The sequence below is a fragment of the Strix uralensis genome, chromosome 3 (assembly GCF_047716275.1).
Source record: "Strix uralensis isolate ZFMK-TIS-50842 chromosome 3, bStrUra1, whole genome shotgun sequence".
Classification (NCBI taxonomy): Eukaryota; Metazoa; Chordata; class Aves; order Strigiformes; family Strigidae; genus Strix; species Strix uralensis.
In genome coordinates, this window is record NC_133974.1 from 107,059,602 (window position 1) to 107,073,792 (window position 14,191).

The 14,191-nt window shown below is 36.8% G+C and overlaps 1 protein-coding gene across 6 annotated transcripts in view; it reads right to left on the reverse strand.

The window, feature by feature from the left end:
• Positions 1–14,191, reverse strand: part of RAB3GAP2 (RAB3 GTPase activating non-catalytic protein subunit 2) — a 50,829-nt gene that overhangs the window by 10,419 nt on the left and 26,219 nt on the right. For 5 of the 6 annotated variants that reach the window (XR_012628267.1, XM_074863746.1, XM_074863747.1 and 2 more), the window contains 13 exons: positions 13,406–13,545; positions 11,467–11,683; positions 11,008–11,151; positions 10,666–10,748; positions 10,060–10,124; positions 9,564–9,654; positions 7,243–7,370; positions 6,334–6,547; positions 4,208–4,305; positions 3,212–3,317; positions 2,004–2,164; positions 610–826; positions 63–236 (listed from right to left, as the gene is read on the reverse strand). Coding sequence is in view for 5 of the 6 variants with exons in the window: in XM_074863746.1 (XP_074719847.1) it covers positions 63–236; positions 610–826; positions 2,004–2,164; positions 3,212–3,317; positions 4,208–4,305; positions 6,334–6,547; positions 7,243–7,370; positions 9,564–9,654; positions 10,060–10,124; positions 10,666–10,748; positions 11,008–11,151; positions 11,467–11,683; positions 13,406–13,545 (1,838 nt within the window). In the remaining variant the exon portion in view is untranslated. The remainder of the gene's footprint in view (positions 1–62; positions 237–609; positions 827–2,003; positions 2,165–3,211; positions 3,318–4,207; positions 4,306–6,333; positions 6,548–7,242; positions 7,371–9,563; positions 9,655–10,059; positions 10,125–10,665; positions 10,749–11,007; positions 11,152–11,466; positions 11,684–13,405; positions 13,546–14,191) is intronic. The other variant, XM_074863748.1, reaches the window with a different exon arrangement.

Genomic DNA, 14,191 nt, shown 5'->3' on the forward strand with positions numbered 1-14,191 from the left:
AGTAGCAACTAAGACATCTCTGCAGACATTTAGAATTCTAAAAAGTCATGTTATTTTCTTACCTACGATTGTTTCCAAGCCTGCATCTGCTTCTGGTTCCTCAAGAAAGATATTAGTATGCATTTCTACAGATTCTTCAGTACTATCTGTATTGGTTTTGTGTTGGGCCCAATTCAGTACAAGAGGACTGAAGCCTTGCTTAAAAACCCACTTTGCTACAGTGTCAGCAATACCTCCTAGGACGTTTTTATTAAAAAAAAAAAAAAAAAAAAAGTATGAGGTATAGTCAATGTATCCCAGAAGATTTATGGTTCACAATCGAAGGACAAGAGAGGACATACGAGTTTTAACTACTAACATTAATTACATAAGGATAACTCTACCAATTAGAAAACTTCCTAATCGACTGGAGGTTTACAATGCAGTCTTTACAGTGATACCCTTTTACAAGTTTAAAGCTGTATTCTATGTGGTTTGCACTGGGTCTTAAATTAAGAAAAGTAAGCAGCAGAACAATTTCCAGTGCAGCGTATATCATTAAGTAGGTAAGGATGGCTCAGAAGTCTATTAGAAAGACAATCAACGATCTTTCCAAGAGAAAAAACATACCTTTTCCAGCTTCAAGCAATTTCTTTACAGAAAGCCTGTTCAAAGGCTCAGTCTGGAGCGATGAAACTCTTTTTGTTCTTTTGTTCACTTTGCTGTGCAGTAGCGTTTGAAGTATCAGACAATCCTCTAACTGTTTCAGCAGAAGTTTCCAATATTCACTATCAAGGGAAAGTGCTTCCCAGGATTCCGTGTCTGAACCTACAATTATTTGGGAAAACTAACAGAACATATGAACTGTTTTAAGTCTGTTCATTCAAAGTAGCACACTTTTGTTTAAAAAAATGCATAGTATTAAACCTGAAAGCTATATTGCAAGAGCTACTGCATTTTAAAGAATAATTTAGTTCAAAGTATGTACATTAACTACTATGGAAAGATCAATTAATATCCCACACTGCTCACAAGATGCACAGGTTCTTAAATAAAAGCCTAAGGAAATAAAAGGACCTGAAAGGTCATATTATAGTCCCATTTTTAAGTTCACATTTAGTTGAAAAGTGGGTTAGAATCCCTTCAAAAAGATTTAATTTTAATTTCTCCACTATATACACATTCCCTACATATATGATTAATCCACCTACATTTCAATTTCCTACAGTATTAAAAAATAGATGATAAAGAAGAGAGCATATGGGTAAAGCATAATATGTTGCAACATACCAACATTCCTATTTGGGCAACACTGACAATTTTAATATACAGAATTGCAATAGTTAAGACGAACGTGCAAAAATACTAAAACACTTCCTGGTAATCTAGTTATAATTTATAAGGCAGTCTATTTACAAGACTGACCATCACCTGAACCCCATCTAATCTGTTAAGACAAGTAGTAAAACACACATATGTCTAGTGCTATTTAGGAATAGAATTACTTTTTCCATCTTGAATTGCAATGCTGTGTGCAGTTTCACAGTCTTAATCACAACGTTGTGAAAAGATACTTACTGCCAAGAAAACCAAACACTCATGACCTTAAGAAGGCATAGTAACATAAATGCTAAGAAAATTCACCAGTGTATTTAAAAACAAAAAGGTACAACTATGTTAAAACAGGTCTACCATTCAAAGTTCAGCAGACTTTTCAAATTTTTGTGGAAATTACATAGGCTTTAAGTTTGCTAAGATCATTTGCTGTCAAGGGAAAAACTCACTGTACATTTCCCATCACATATTTAAATATGTTTAGCAAACGATTCTGATAGGTCATTCATTCACCTCAGCATAACATTCTTCAAATTCAAATACAAAATTTTAGGCTTGCAGGACAGCATGCTTGTGTCCCTGTTAGAATGACGGTGAATGCTGAGGATGTTGTTCTATTACAAAGACATCAATTTGTATGGAACTGACACAGTAAATAAAACAGAAGGGGGAGGTCCGAGATGACTTACCTTTTTCTCTGTCACACTGTCAATTATCTGTGCAGTTACAGAATGTCCAACGTGAGCAGATAACAAGGCAGCTGCATTATTTTCAGACTGAACACAAGCTGTACGCATTTGCTGCCACCAGGGGGAAACTGACTGGGTGTCCCATGACTCATCTATCGCAACTGTAGAGACAGGGAGAGTAGGAAACTCAGCTTGGGTCCCTGGGCGTCATTAAGACTAGTAAAGCAGCAACCAGCCCTGAAAGCAGCACTTACTAATACAGCGTATATTAGGAGCAATTTCCAATTACTCTACATTATCTTTTCCTAGATATGTAGCATAAAATTTCTAGATTATAACTCAAATTTCAAATAAAGAGCAGTGTGAATTACTCATTCTCCAAGTTTCATTTGTAGGAAACAGGCAACAGATCTAAATCACTAGGTAGTAAAACCTGCTGCATGCTTACTAGATCTAAGAAATATTACATATTTGTAATATAAGCAGACAGCTTCTTTTGTGATTTCAAGATGCCACGTATATTCAATGTACCAAGCTGGCTCTCTTCAGGCCACCTCGTGTTCAAGCAGAATTTATTTATTCAGACAGCAGCAGTAGCTTATTCATGCTTACAGTTTCAAGCTGATAACAGTGCCCTATGGTGAACCAGACATAAGGGAACCTGGCACAGACACATCCCATAGCAGCTCTGTGTGAGGCAGGAGAACCAGCATTTATTCATTACCCAAACAACAGTAAGCTGACTATCACAGAGTATCCCTCAAGTTACTGAGATGTTCAATGTACAAATGCTGTAAGAATAATGTCTCAACGAGCTAAAGCAACTCAGAGGACTTCTGAGAGCCAGTCAGCACTGGGCAGGGAGAGGGGCAGGACTATACACCCAAAAAAGGAAGGAAGGGGAGCTGGACAGACACCTCCTGGTGCCAAACAGGGGTTGTGTCAACTTGGTGGAGAGTGAAACTACATGGCATGAAACAGGCCTTTAACTGTGACACTCTTCAGATTCTGATCACATTTTTAGTTAGTTCACCGAGATGCAGCATTTAGCTCTCTTACATAATTTGTGAAGGGAAAAAACCCTAAGGGATAATACAGAGTAGCAAATTTATAATATTCATAGAATCATAGAGTGGTTTGGGTTGGAAGGGACCTTAAAGATCATCTAGTTCTCAGTTGTGTTTGAGTGTTCCAAATGAACATTTCACCTTTCATTTTGCTCAGGAGCGACAGCATAGTGTGAAGGCAACTGACAGAATCTGGTTTGTCTAGAATCTCTCTTTCCCTGGAAAGCCATAAATTGAGAAGGAGTGACTGTAAATCAAAAAAAAAAAAAAAAAAAAAATGGAATTAAAACAATAGAATGAAACTCTAATATTGCAATATACCTAATGCAAAAATGGAAACACATTCTCAGACAAATTTTGTCTTATGAAGCAGAAATGTTATATTCACGAACCCTTATTATATTAGCATAGAAAGTTAAAAATATATTGCATAAGACACCCCATGACAGACTTTGAAATGAAACAATACAATCTATATCTTTCATTCAGAAAGATATCCTAGAAAATACCCTCTTTTGAAGGCACAGCCAGCTAATACCAGTATGTAAGCAATCTCAACTTGGTAAACATGAGTAAGTTATTAATACCACAGCTAAAAATCTTAACACAGGCAAGTAATACTGAAATACATATTTCCACTGTTATGTACTGGATGGAAGAAAAGTAGCAAAAGCCTAAAATTACATGCAAATGAAAGATAAAGATGATTGTCTGAATACTACTAGCAATTCTGAAAAATTTACTTTTAATTCTTTTTAAACTTCCTTGCTGGCTTGCAAAAGGGAAGTCTAACAAATATATCAGTACCTGAAATTAATTACTTGCATAATTTTTGCTTCTTTGTAGAAGAAATCTTCAGCAAAAGTTTATAACACTTTTAGTCCTAAATGCATACTCTAGACATTCCCACACGAATACCCACATTTTCTACTGGAAGATTTTCCTCTTTTTTCTTTTCTTTGAAATCGCTGAAGTGGGAAATACAAATATGAGCACCTAAAGAACTGAATGTGAGGGTATTTGAACACAGCCTGAATACAACATTAATCCAAAGGTCAACATTCAGAATTTTTCCTTTCGGTGTTTTGTTTTCAAAATACTAAATCAAAGTTTTAAAGTATGTAATAAATATCTTACCAACAAGATTTGAGGGCTAAAACCTGCTGATTCCAATGCATGACACATTTCCTCTGTGGAACTCTCCCCACACAAACACTTCCAGAAGAAAAAGCTGCCTGAATCAAAAATTAGTTGACATTAAGAATGACATCTAAAGCCACAGCCTCTCCCCTTACACTCTACTATCGTCTACTGACCAGGTCCCACTGAGCGCAACACAAAACACTAAGTTACATCCAGGATACCCTGATGCTTTACCCTTAGTTGAGAATAAGGTTCATTACAAAGGACATAAATGTTCCTACTACTACAGGAGTCATACGGAAGATGGATTTATAATAAAACAAAGGTTATGGTACTGCTTGGATGTGCTGGTTTCAGCTGGGACAGAGTTAATTTTCTTCCTAGTAGCTGGTATAGTGCTGTGTTCTGTATTTAGGATGAGAATAATGTTGATAACACACTGATGTTGTCTTCGTTGCTAAGCAGTGTTTACACTAAGCCAAGGACTTTTCAGCTTCTCACTCCACCCCATCAGCGAGTAGGCTGGAGGGCACAAGAAGCTGGGAAGGGACACAGCCGAGAAAGCTGACCCCAGCTGACCAGAGGGATATTCCATACCATATGACATCATGCTCAGTATATAAACTAGAGGGAAAGCTGGCGAGAGGCCGCTGCTCGGGAACTGGCTGGGCATTGGTTGGTGGGTGGTGAACAACTGCATTGTGCATCACTTGTTTTCTATGTTCTAATTCTTTTATCATTATTATTTTCCTTTCCTTTTCTGTCCCATTAAACTGTCTTTATCAAAACCCATGAATTAATTTTTTTTTTTCCCCCTGATTCTCTTCCCCATCCCACTGGGGGTGTGGGGAGTGAGTGAGCAGTTGTGTGGTGTTTAGCTACCTGCTGGGTTAAGTCACGACACTGGATTACACATTTTGTTCAATTCAAAGAATGGATTCAAGTGTCGGACAAGTTTATCCACGGAGTAACCTGTGACTGTGTGGCAGCATGTTGCATCTCACATAGCAAACTAGTGGTACTTCAACCAATTAAAAAACCCAAACAGTTACATAATTCATACATTATCAGTACTACAAAAAGTGCGAATGTCCCTTTGAGGCAGGGGAAAATTGGAAAAACAAGATCTTCAAGAAACCATCTAAACTGTTTGGCTTGACATCCATGTTTCAATTGTATTTGTTTACAGCTGAACACCCTAATAAGTTACTGGTGATCCCTGTCCAAGGGCGTGGGGAGTGCTTCTACCCCAGTTCTTAAAAACCAAGTATAGTGTTATGGTAGAGAAAATGCAAATACTAAGATTACTTAGAATCAGTCTTTGATCTTCACACAGATGAAAGCCAAGCTCCTCTGGTTAACTTTTCAATCCCAGTTCCTCTCAAAGTCTGACAATTAAAGCTAAAAGAAGCAGGAGGCTACAAAGTGAACACCATACAATGCTTGTTCACAGAATTCTGTGTTTGCACCAAAATTTTGCCAGAAAATAAATAATTTGAAAATACAGTGCCTTTGAGACAGATTTAACTCAAGGTGCTTCCACTAGTTATTGCCCAAGAGTGCCTCGAGGACAGTTTGGAACAGATTTGCAAACTGAAGCAGACTACAGACAGTAACCCCATCCCACAACCCAACAGACACCCCAGACACTCTCCCCATCCATAATATTTCAGATTAACATTGTCCAAAATCTCCCCAACTCCACAAAATGAGGGGTCCTTATTCCCTCACCTAATGGTCCTGTGCTGCCTCTGGTCAGCTCTCCCATCTCTGAGGCTAAAGTCAGTCCTGTCATGAACTGTGCTGTGACCACAAAAAGAGACAGCAGGATACAGCTGCTCTGTGAATGCCTAGTTACCACTCTCCACCTTACAAATGAACTGTGCTAACATGGATTTAGGGTAATTATATCCACACATGTAGTTAACTTGTATTAATATCCACCTAGGTAGAAAGATCTGTCCTACAGCTAAAGGTAAGAGTCTGGAACTAGCACTGTCACATACTACTTCAAGGCAAGTCAGCTTGTTAAGGCCCCCAAATTAAGGCTAAAATATTTATACCATCTTAGATTATAATCAGTCTTTAAGTAACTTGACAAACAGTTCATTAGCTCTTACCTAAAGCCACATATTCTCCATCTTCCATATTTTTCACATTAATCACATCCTTTTCATATTCCAAATATTCTAAGAACATTTTCACAGACAATACATCATCCTTCTCATCAGCAAACTGAACAGTAGTTTGAGGGTTTTCTTTCTTGTAGTTCTCCAGTAAAGTTTCAAGCCTATGAAAATCTTTGTCTTCCAGCCGAAGCAGTTTAGCCAAGTCCTTAAAAGCAAAAGCCCAAAAAAACCCTCATCACAAGACTATATGCAAACAGATGTTTTTCAAAACACAGTGAAAACTAAAACAAAAGTCAGAAGAGTCAAAATATTTTGTTTTGAACATTAAAGCTGTCTTTAAAAAGGGCCAAAATGACTGAATAATCTCAAAATTAGTTATTCATATAGCTCAAATGAAGACCTTGTCTAGTTCATTTTTAAGGACTTCAGGAGATACATTTCCCATAGTTAAATCCTGTTGATAGTATGGCTTTTATAAACGTATAAGCAGTTTTACGAATGACACCAAAAAGCAAGCCAAATTACAATGCTACACAAGCGAAGATCAGAATTAGTAATTTCTACTGGTCCCAAAATACCCCTCCAAAACTAAACAAAGTTAATGAATATGCTGTGTACTTTGGATAAAGGACTGAAATCTGGAGATCCTGGTTCCATTTTCACTTTTGTCTCAACTTTATGTGACTGCTAAAGAATATTAGGTAGATGAATTACTAGGCATTTGTACAGAGAAAAAAAAAAAAAAAAAAAGATTATAAAACAATTACTTCATTAAAAGTTCCAGGCCACAAAAACGGGTAACGGCTTACCTACTTATTTTATCTGAGACTTTGAACGCTTACTTTTATGCTTAAATCATCACTTGCTTCTATAAAACAACTGAATTTTTAATTTACTCACGTTATCTGAGGGTGAAGCGTCTTTCTGTATGGTTTGGGAATTCAGTTTGCTAACTAGTTCATAAAGATGTAACAGCTTTAACTTGTTTGCGCAGAACTGCAGTAGTCCTTCATCCACACACTCAAGCTCTGAAGAGAAATAAAACGGCATTTGAACTTAAATAAATCACCTGGAACAGTGAAACATATTTTGCAGCTGCATTAAACTCCTCCTAATAAAGTATTAGAACTGGAGGACTTATGTGTCTCAGTGCAATTTTTTGATGCACTGCTGCTTGCAATGATTATATTTAATTCACAGCAGTATAAGACACAAACTATTTTTACAAGGAAGAGATCAGGCTCATTTTTAAACTGAATGAGGTTGACAATGTGGAACCGAACAAAGACAAATCTATTGTGTTTTCCTGGTTTAAGGCCAAACCAGAGATTGCCAAAAATTGAAATACACTAAGTCTCAAATATACTTTCTTTTATCAAGAGTACTAAACTATAATCTTTTATTCATCTGCCAATAGTTTAAGCATATTCCTTGCATCAGAAGAGAGCTTGATATCTACTGATATGAATTAAATTTAATCGCTGCAAGACACTGCCTTTTGTATTTCTACAATCTTAGTCTCAGAAATGTCATGTATCTATCAACATTCAAATCTCAGTAACTAAAGCAATAAGAATATAAGAATAACACCAACACAATTGAAAAAATAATTCTATTTGAACGTACTTGTTTTAAAAGAAAGCATTTTAGAGAGATCCTAAAAGGACCTTTCTATACAAAAGGTATCTCTTGAATATATCTTCTTCACCTGAAACAGCCTCTAAACACAATTTTCTCCCAACGAACCCTTAGGCACTTTTGATACGTTGCTATTAAAAATCGTCTAAATGAAAGATAAATGCACAGGGTTTGCCACACAGTCACTTGACCTCTTCTTCACAAGCACAGCATTCAGAGAGCCCAGCATCTGCTTCACATTATCTTTTACCTACTAAACACAAGTGCAAGGATATGCCAGTACTATTCTGAAATTAGAAGGCTGGAACATCAGCCAAATTTGTTTATTTTGACTGTGAGGACATAATGTTATGTACGACAATAAGAGATTAATAATGGAAAATACACACTCAAACAAACAGACCTCAGTAAGTATACAGTTCTGTCAATATCCCTTCAGTGTAGAAGGGCGTGTTTCCAATTTTCTTTGTTTTTTTAGGAGTTCTAATAGAAATGGATAATGCTAGTGATTTAGAATGCCAGACCAAAATGAGGTAGAGAACTACACGTGTGAAGCTCTCAATCTCCTCTATCTACTTCAAGAAAATGGTCAAAAACAAACCAAAACAAAACAAAAACACTGATATAAGCGAAAGAAAGATTTCCTCTCAAAGCTTTGAAGCTACAAAAACGTGTTGTCATGTTCTCACTGAGGCAGGACAAGGGACGCAGCCTTTCTAATTGACAAATGGTTCATTCAGGATTTCACCAAGAGTGGTAGGGATTTCTTGACTCCTATTGCTAAAGACTCATCTTCTAACAAGCTGAAATGAATCCACCGATAACAAAAAAAAGCAGACTTCTATTGCTGAGAAGTCCCAACACATGCAAAGGAAGTGGCAGGCACATGCTTCTCCAACTCTATTTCTCAATATCTGGCTGAGTTTCCAAAATAGGGTCACCTCAAGCACAAAGTTCTCCCCATTTAGAAAGATCCAAGCATATAATTTCAAAGACACAATCTTGCAGACTTTCCGCAAGAAGATTTTGAATGGGTAATGACATTTTCTGACATTGGCTCTGAAATCTCTAGCAAAACATATGAAATGTAGCTTCAGTGAAGTTTACCAAGAAAAGACACTAGGCATCTGGTCAGAGCTCAGATCCTCAGTGATAAAGATTTTGTGCTTCCAATACATTAAAATTCACATATCTGAAGTACCATATCCTTACTGCCTTCCTTGGAGAGAGAGAACAAACTAAAACACCTACAGGCAAAGATCTGTGAAAGCTTCTTTCCGGTGGAAGCTTTTACTGGATGCAAGTACCCAGCCTAGTTGGTTTTTTTTGTTGTTTTTTTTTTTTTTTTAATATAATCACAAGTTACTAGCACATAGCAAGCATAGCAAAGCATACTTACTAGCAAGCTATTTGCAGTCTGCATCAAAAGAAATAAAATATGTAGAAGCAACATTCTGTGATATCTAGCAGCAAAACTAAGCAGACCAAATCTGGTCTCCCCAGAATAGTTCTACAATAGCCTTACAGCACTGCAGACAAAGTGCAAATGCCTCTCCGTATTTGCAAAATAAATATCCACCTACCCTGTTTTTTTAAATTATCCATTAATGTCTGAGTGATGTTTGTGAGAGATGAAAGTGGCACACGTTCACTTGTCAATATACTTTCCAGAGCCTGTTAAGCAGACGTTCAACAGAATTAAACATTTACTTAATTTTACTGTAAAAACATATAAGGTAAGCCAACAGTAGCACAATTTTGACAATGATTTTTCATCTGTATTTTGTCTTCACATATACTTGTGGCATAATTTGATCCTACAGAAAAGTCTGCTCTCTTTTTATTGTTTTGACTTTTATCATGGAAGATGCCTTGGGGAAGTCACAAGTCAAAATTAATTCTAGTCAATATGTTGTAAAAAACAAAACAAAACCAAACCAAAACAAAAAACACCTCCCCAAAAAAACCCCCAAACAAACAAAAAAACACCATTGAAAGATTTAAAAAGATTTAGCACTCTAATCTGGTAACATAATTTTTTTTCCTAATATTAAAGTATACTGTCATCTAAATATTCACCTGTTTCTTTGTAGCAGGGTATTTGATATCAAGTATTAATTCCTTTGCTTCAGCTTCAATCAAATCTGCAAACAAAGACAATCATGACTTCAATTCGTATTTCTCAAATGCATTTTGAAAACCAAGTCAACCCGTACGCTTAAGATGCACAGAGGTTCATGGTATAGAGGTGAAGACACTATTACAAAAGTTGCCAAAATAAGCTTGGGGAAAATGAAACAAAGTAACAGCTCAGTGGCATCTCTTACTTCAAATATATCTTCTGTGAGAAATATGTGTTACTTAGAGAAGAAGGATATCCAGAGTCAAAAGCTGAACTCTATTAGATAGCATAATGGATTGCAAATATGTTTTATGTAAGCACTCAAAGTAGAGTTTAGTTAAGATTTACATGGCAGAAAAGGCTTATACTGGATTCTTGTATGAGATAAATTTAACCTGGTAGTTTATGAAAAAAAACACAAGCTACTTAAAGATCATAATTCATAGCACATACAGCTGTCAGAATGCACTGCAATCATACCTGTGTTTGTACACTTACAGGACAGATAATACAAGAGCCATTTGAGAACATACAATCTTAAGAAATGACACAAAAGAACCTACCTGGATCTGAGGTTTTAGCTTTGAGTAAAGCATTTAACTTCTTCACTAGATGCATATCCTTTGCTCGCTCACTCTTTTTGTCACTAAAGGGAAATAATTTTAACTGTATGAGTGAACTGAAGTTAATGATTCAGAAAAAATATTTTTTTTAATTATTTATGCTACTTGAAGATAACATCACATTAATAAAAATCAAGTTAATGAATACAAGCCAATGAGACTATTACCAGAGTATTATTCAGCTTGAGAAGGAACACCAGAATTGCTCTCCCTAAATAAAACATTGTTTCCAAAAACAATAATGACATTAATTTGGTCATACAGAGCACAGAAAGTCCTTACCTCAGTGCTAAATGGAAAGGTACATGGACAGTTTTTACACTTCCAGAGACTGGATCAACAAGGCATATCTGGTAAGTCTGGGGCTGCCATCCCTGACTGGTCACATTGTTTAGACCCATTATTTTATAACCAGGATACAACAACCTAAAACCAACAAAAACCAGAACTGTATTACAGCGAAGAACAAATTAGCAACCTTCCCCTTCCACACACTGAATAAAAAGACGACAAATTTTATAAAGCTAAGGTTTAACAACTGCTAAATGTGTTTATCAGGAAAGATGGTAGAGTGATGAAACATAACAAAGTCCCCTTCTATAGAACAACAACAAACTGCATTCAGTAGAAGAACTGTGGGCAATGAAAAAAGCACTTGCCAGCAGCTTCCACTTTTACCACTGGCATATCCATGTATCACTTTACTGCAGCAGCAGAGCCTACCTGCTAACTGTTTCTTACCTACAATATTTCCCCACATTGAAGGCTCCAACCCGAGGCCCTTGCTGTGTGCTCCACACTTCCAGAATGCCTCTCCTTGGAGCATAGATCACAAGGAACTGAGCTACTCTGCTTGGCCCCTGTGCATTTCCAAAAGGAGAAAAGTCCATCTTCTCAGCTTCCCTCTCATGAAGGTCCTCTACAGTCTGTATCCAACCAACTTCTGCATCACGGTATCCTTTGTAAGAGAAAACAGAAGTTCATTAGCATACAGAAGTTAATACATGCTTAGTACACATCACCACCCACTTAAGTACTATTCCAGCAGCAAGCTGTCTGAAACAGTGTTTCAAACTGTGCAACTCTGGCCAGTAGCCAGACTCCTGTCAAGGACTGTGGTCCATGGACTCAGAGCAGGTCCCACCAGAGGACTCCTCAGACCCAAATGCAACCACCTGCAAAGCTTTGGGGAGGAACAAGGTCTTCTAGGAGAAGCCAAAAGAAAAAAAAAAAACAAAACTCATCAGGTCTGTACTCAGGACATTACACCAATGCAAAAACTTCAGAGAAGAAAGATCTGTAAGTAAGTGTCCAGATTTCTTACATTTCAAAACAACAAAAAAAGATTTAAGGAAGGAAATTTGCATCACCTATTAAATAGGATATGTATGTTTTTATTCATATATTTTCATCATTAAACTGCAATTTTTAGTAACCCAATAAAAATATTCATCTTCTCTCTCTCTCTGGGTAATGCAAACACTTTCCCTCATAAAATCCTCCTAAACAAAAAAGGCAGAGATGCTCTAATGACATCACTAAGCTATGTAATGGTTTAGCAAGCACAAATGAAGACTCCAAACCACAACTGAAATGTATAAAACAAGTTTATAACAAGATATATTCCACTGAGAAGGTTGAAAAGTATTCACAACTCGATTAATGAGAAAAGGTATGATCCAAACCATCTAATTCAGTAGACAGTTTTGCTTAAAAAAAAAAAAGAAAAAAAAGGAAAGAAGCTATTTCACATCTCAACAGTCTCACTGGGGAAAGGCTGGCAAATTGTAAATATGTGTCTCACTATAAAATAAAGCTTGAGACCCTAACAGTGCTTCTTAGATAATATGAAGCTCTTGGTAATGAAGAAAAAAAGTCCAAGAATATCAAAAAGCACGTATTATAGCTAATAAGCTTCAAAATATGAGAGAAGAAGAATGCACAGGGGAAACACGACTACTCTAGCTATTGTTAGCATGTCACTAAAGTAGTTACTATATTCATGACCACTAATCTTCTGAATTAGTAGTGTGGGAGAGAGAGAGAAGAGTTAGAGATTTTCTACCTGTTCTTAAAACTTATCTTCCATCTCATAAAAAAGCTGCAAAATTTTAATTCTATAGAGAAAATAAGAAGTGGTGTAACTTTAGGTATAACTACAATCTGAGGGATTAACATTTGTATTATTTTAACAAAAGCCCTCAGTTTAGAAGAGACTGAGCACTCCCTTCTTGCGCAGTCACCATGATGAAATGACAATCTAACAAGTTGTGTATCTTCTGACTGATTTTTCAAACTTCTGTTTATTTTCTCAGCAGAATTAAAGAAGATACTAGAGCTTGTCAAGAGAAAGAATCTTGGAGAATAGAGCTAAAGCTCTTCCAAAAAAGTTATTAGGTCAAAAGCTTTCTGTTGGGATATAATCTGTGAAAAAAAATAAAAATCTATAATATACAAACCAAACTGACCAAATTTTTACTATAGGCCATATCAGTATTTCAGGGATTGGTACAACAATACCCTTACGGACTTTATAGTACACCTGCCTTTGGTTTGTAATAACACAATGTACTGAAGTTTTTCTTATTAATGGAAAAACGCTTGGAATTCTAAGTCTGAACATAAGAAGCCACAGTGTTTTGAAGAATATTATTTGCTATACTGACATACACTATCATACCTTTCCACATGCGAACTGCAAGTCCTCTTGTAACATCCAGTAAAATAACCCTTCCAAAATCATCTGTTACGGCTGCCAAAGTGTTACATGGAGAAAGACATATTCTTTCACCATGGCGACGGGAATCCGGAAGTCCAAACCTAAAAAAAAAATAATCAAGCAAAAACTCTAGATACCTATTTTTCTTCAGAAATAGTAAACAGAGTATCTTGTGTAACAAACTGTTCATAAACAAGAAACTGTTCATAAAGAGGATGTCTCAAACAACTCGAGTGGGACTCCTTGTAGGGAGGAAGCAGAGCAAGCTCTGCGGAGGTGGGGCAGTGGGCTGTTTCTCTCCCCCTCCCTCCTGTTGTTGTCCAGAGACAGAACTTGCCTAACTGTGCAGGTACAAGTCAGAGAAAATGAGAACTTTCTGGAACAACCTACCACGCATGCGTAAAAAAGACTATATAAAGGCAATACCCCACGCGTGTCTTTGTTGACCCACCACCTACGGACCACACTGGCTACTCTGAGACAACGCAGGATCCAAGGGTGGTGATTCTCCTTTCCCTATGCCCTCCTCCTCTCTTTTCTCTTTCCTCTTCCTGCTCTCTCTCTCTTACTTATTCATGTGTATGTTTTGTAGGAGTTGAATTGAGATTGGTTATTCATCGACAGTTATTAGGGAAAACAGCCTCATCGCCAAAGTGCCTTTATTCCTTCTCGGGACAGTTATCAGTTGATTGTTGCCAAATTGTCTCCATTCACTTACTAGAGTGGTCAGTTAATAAAGTCACCAGC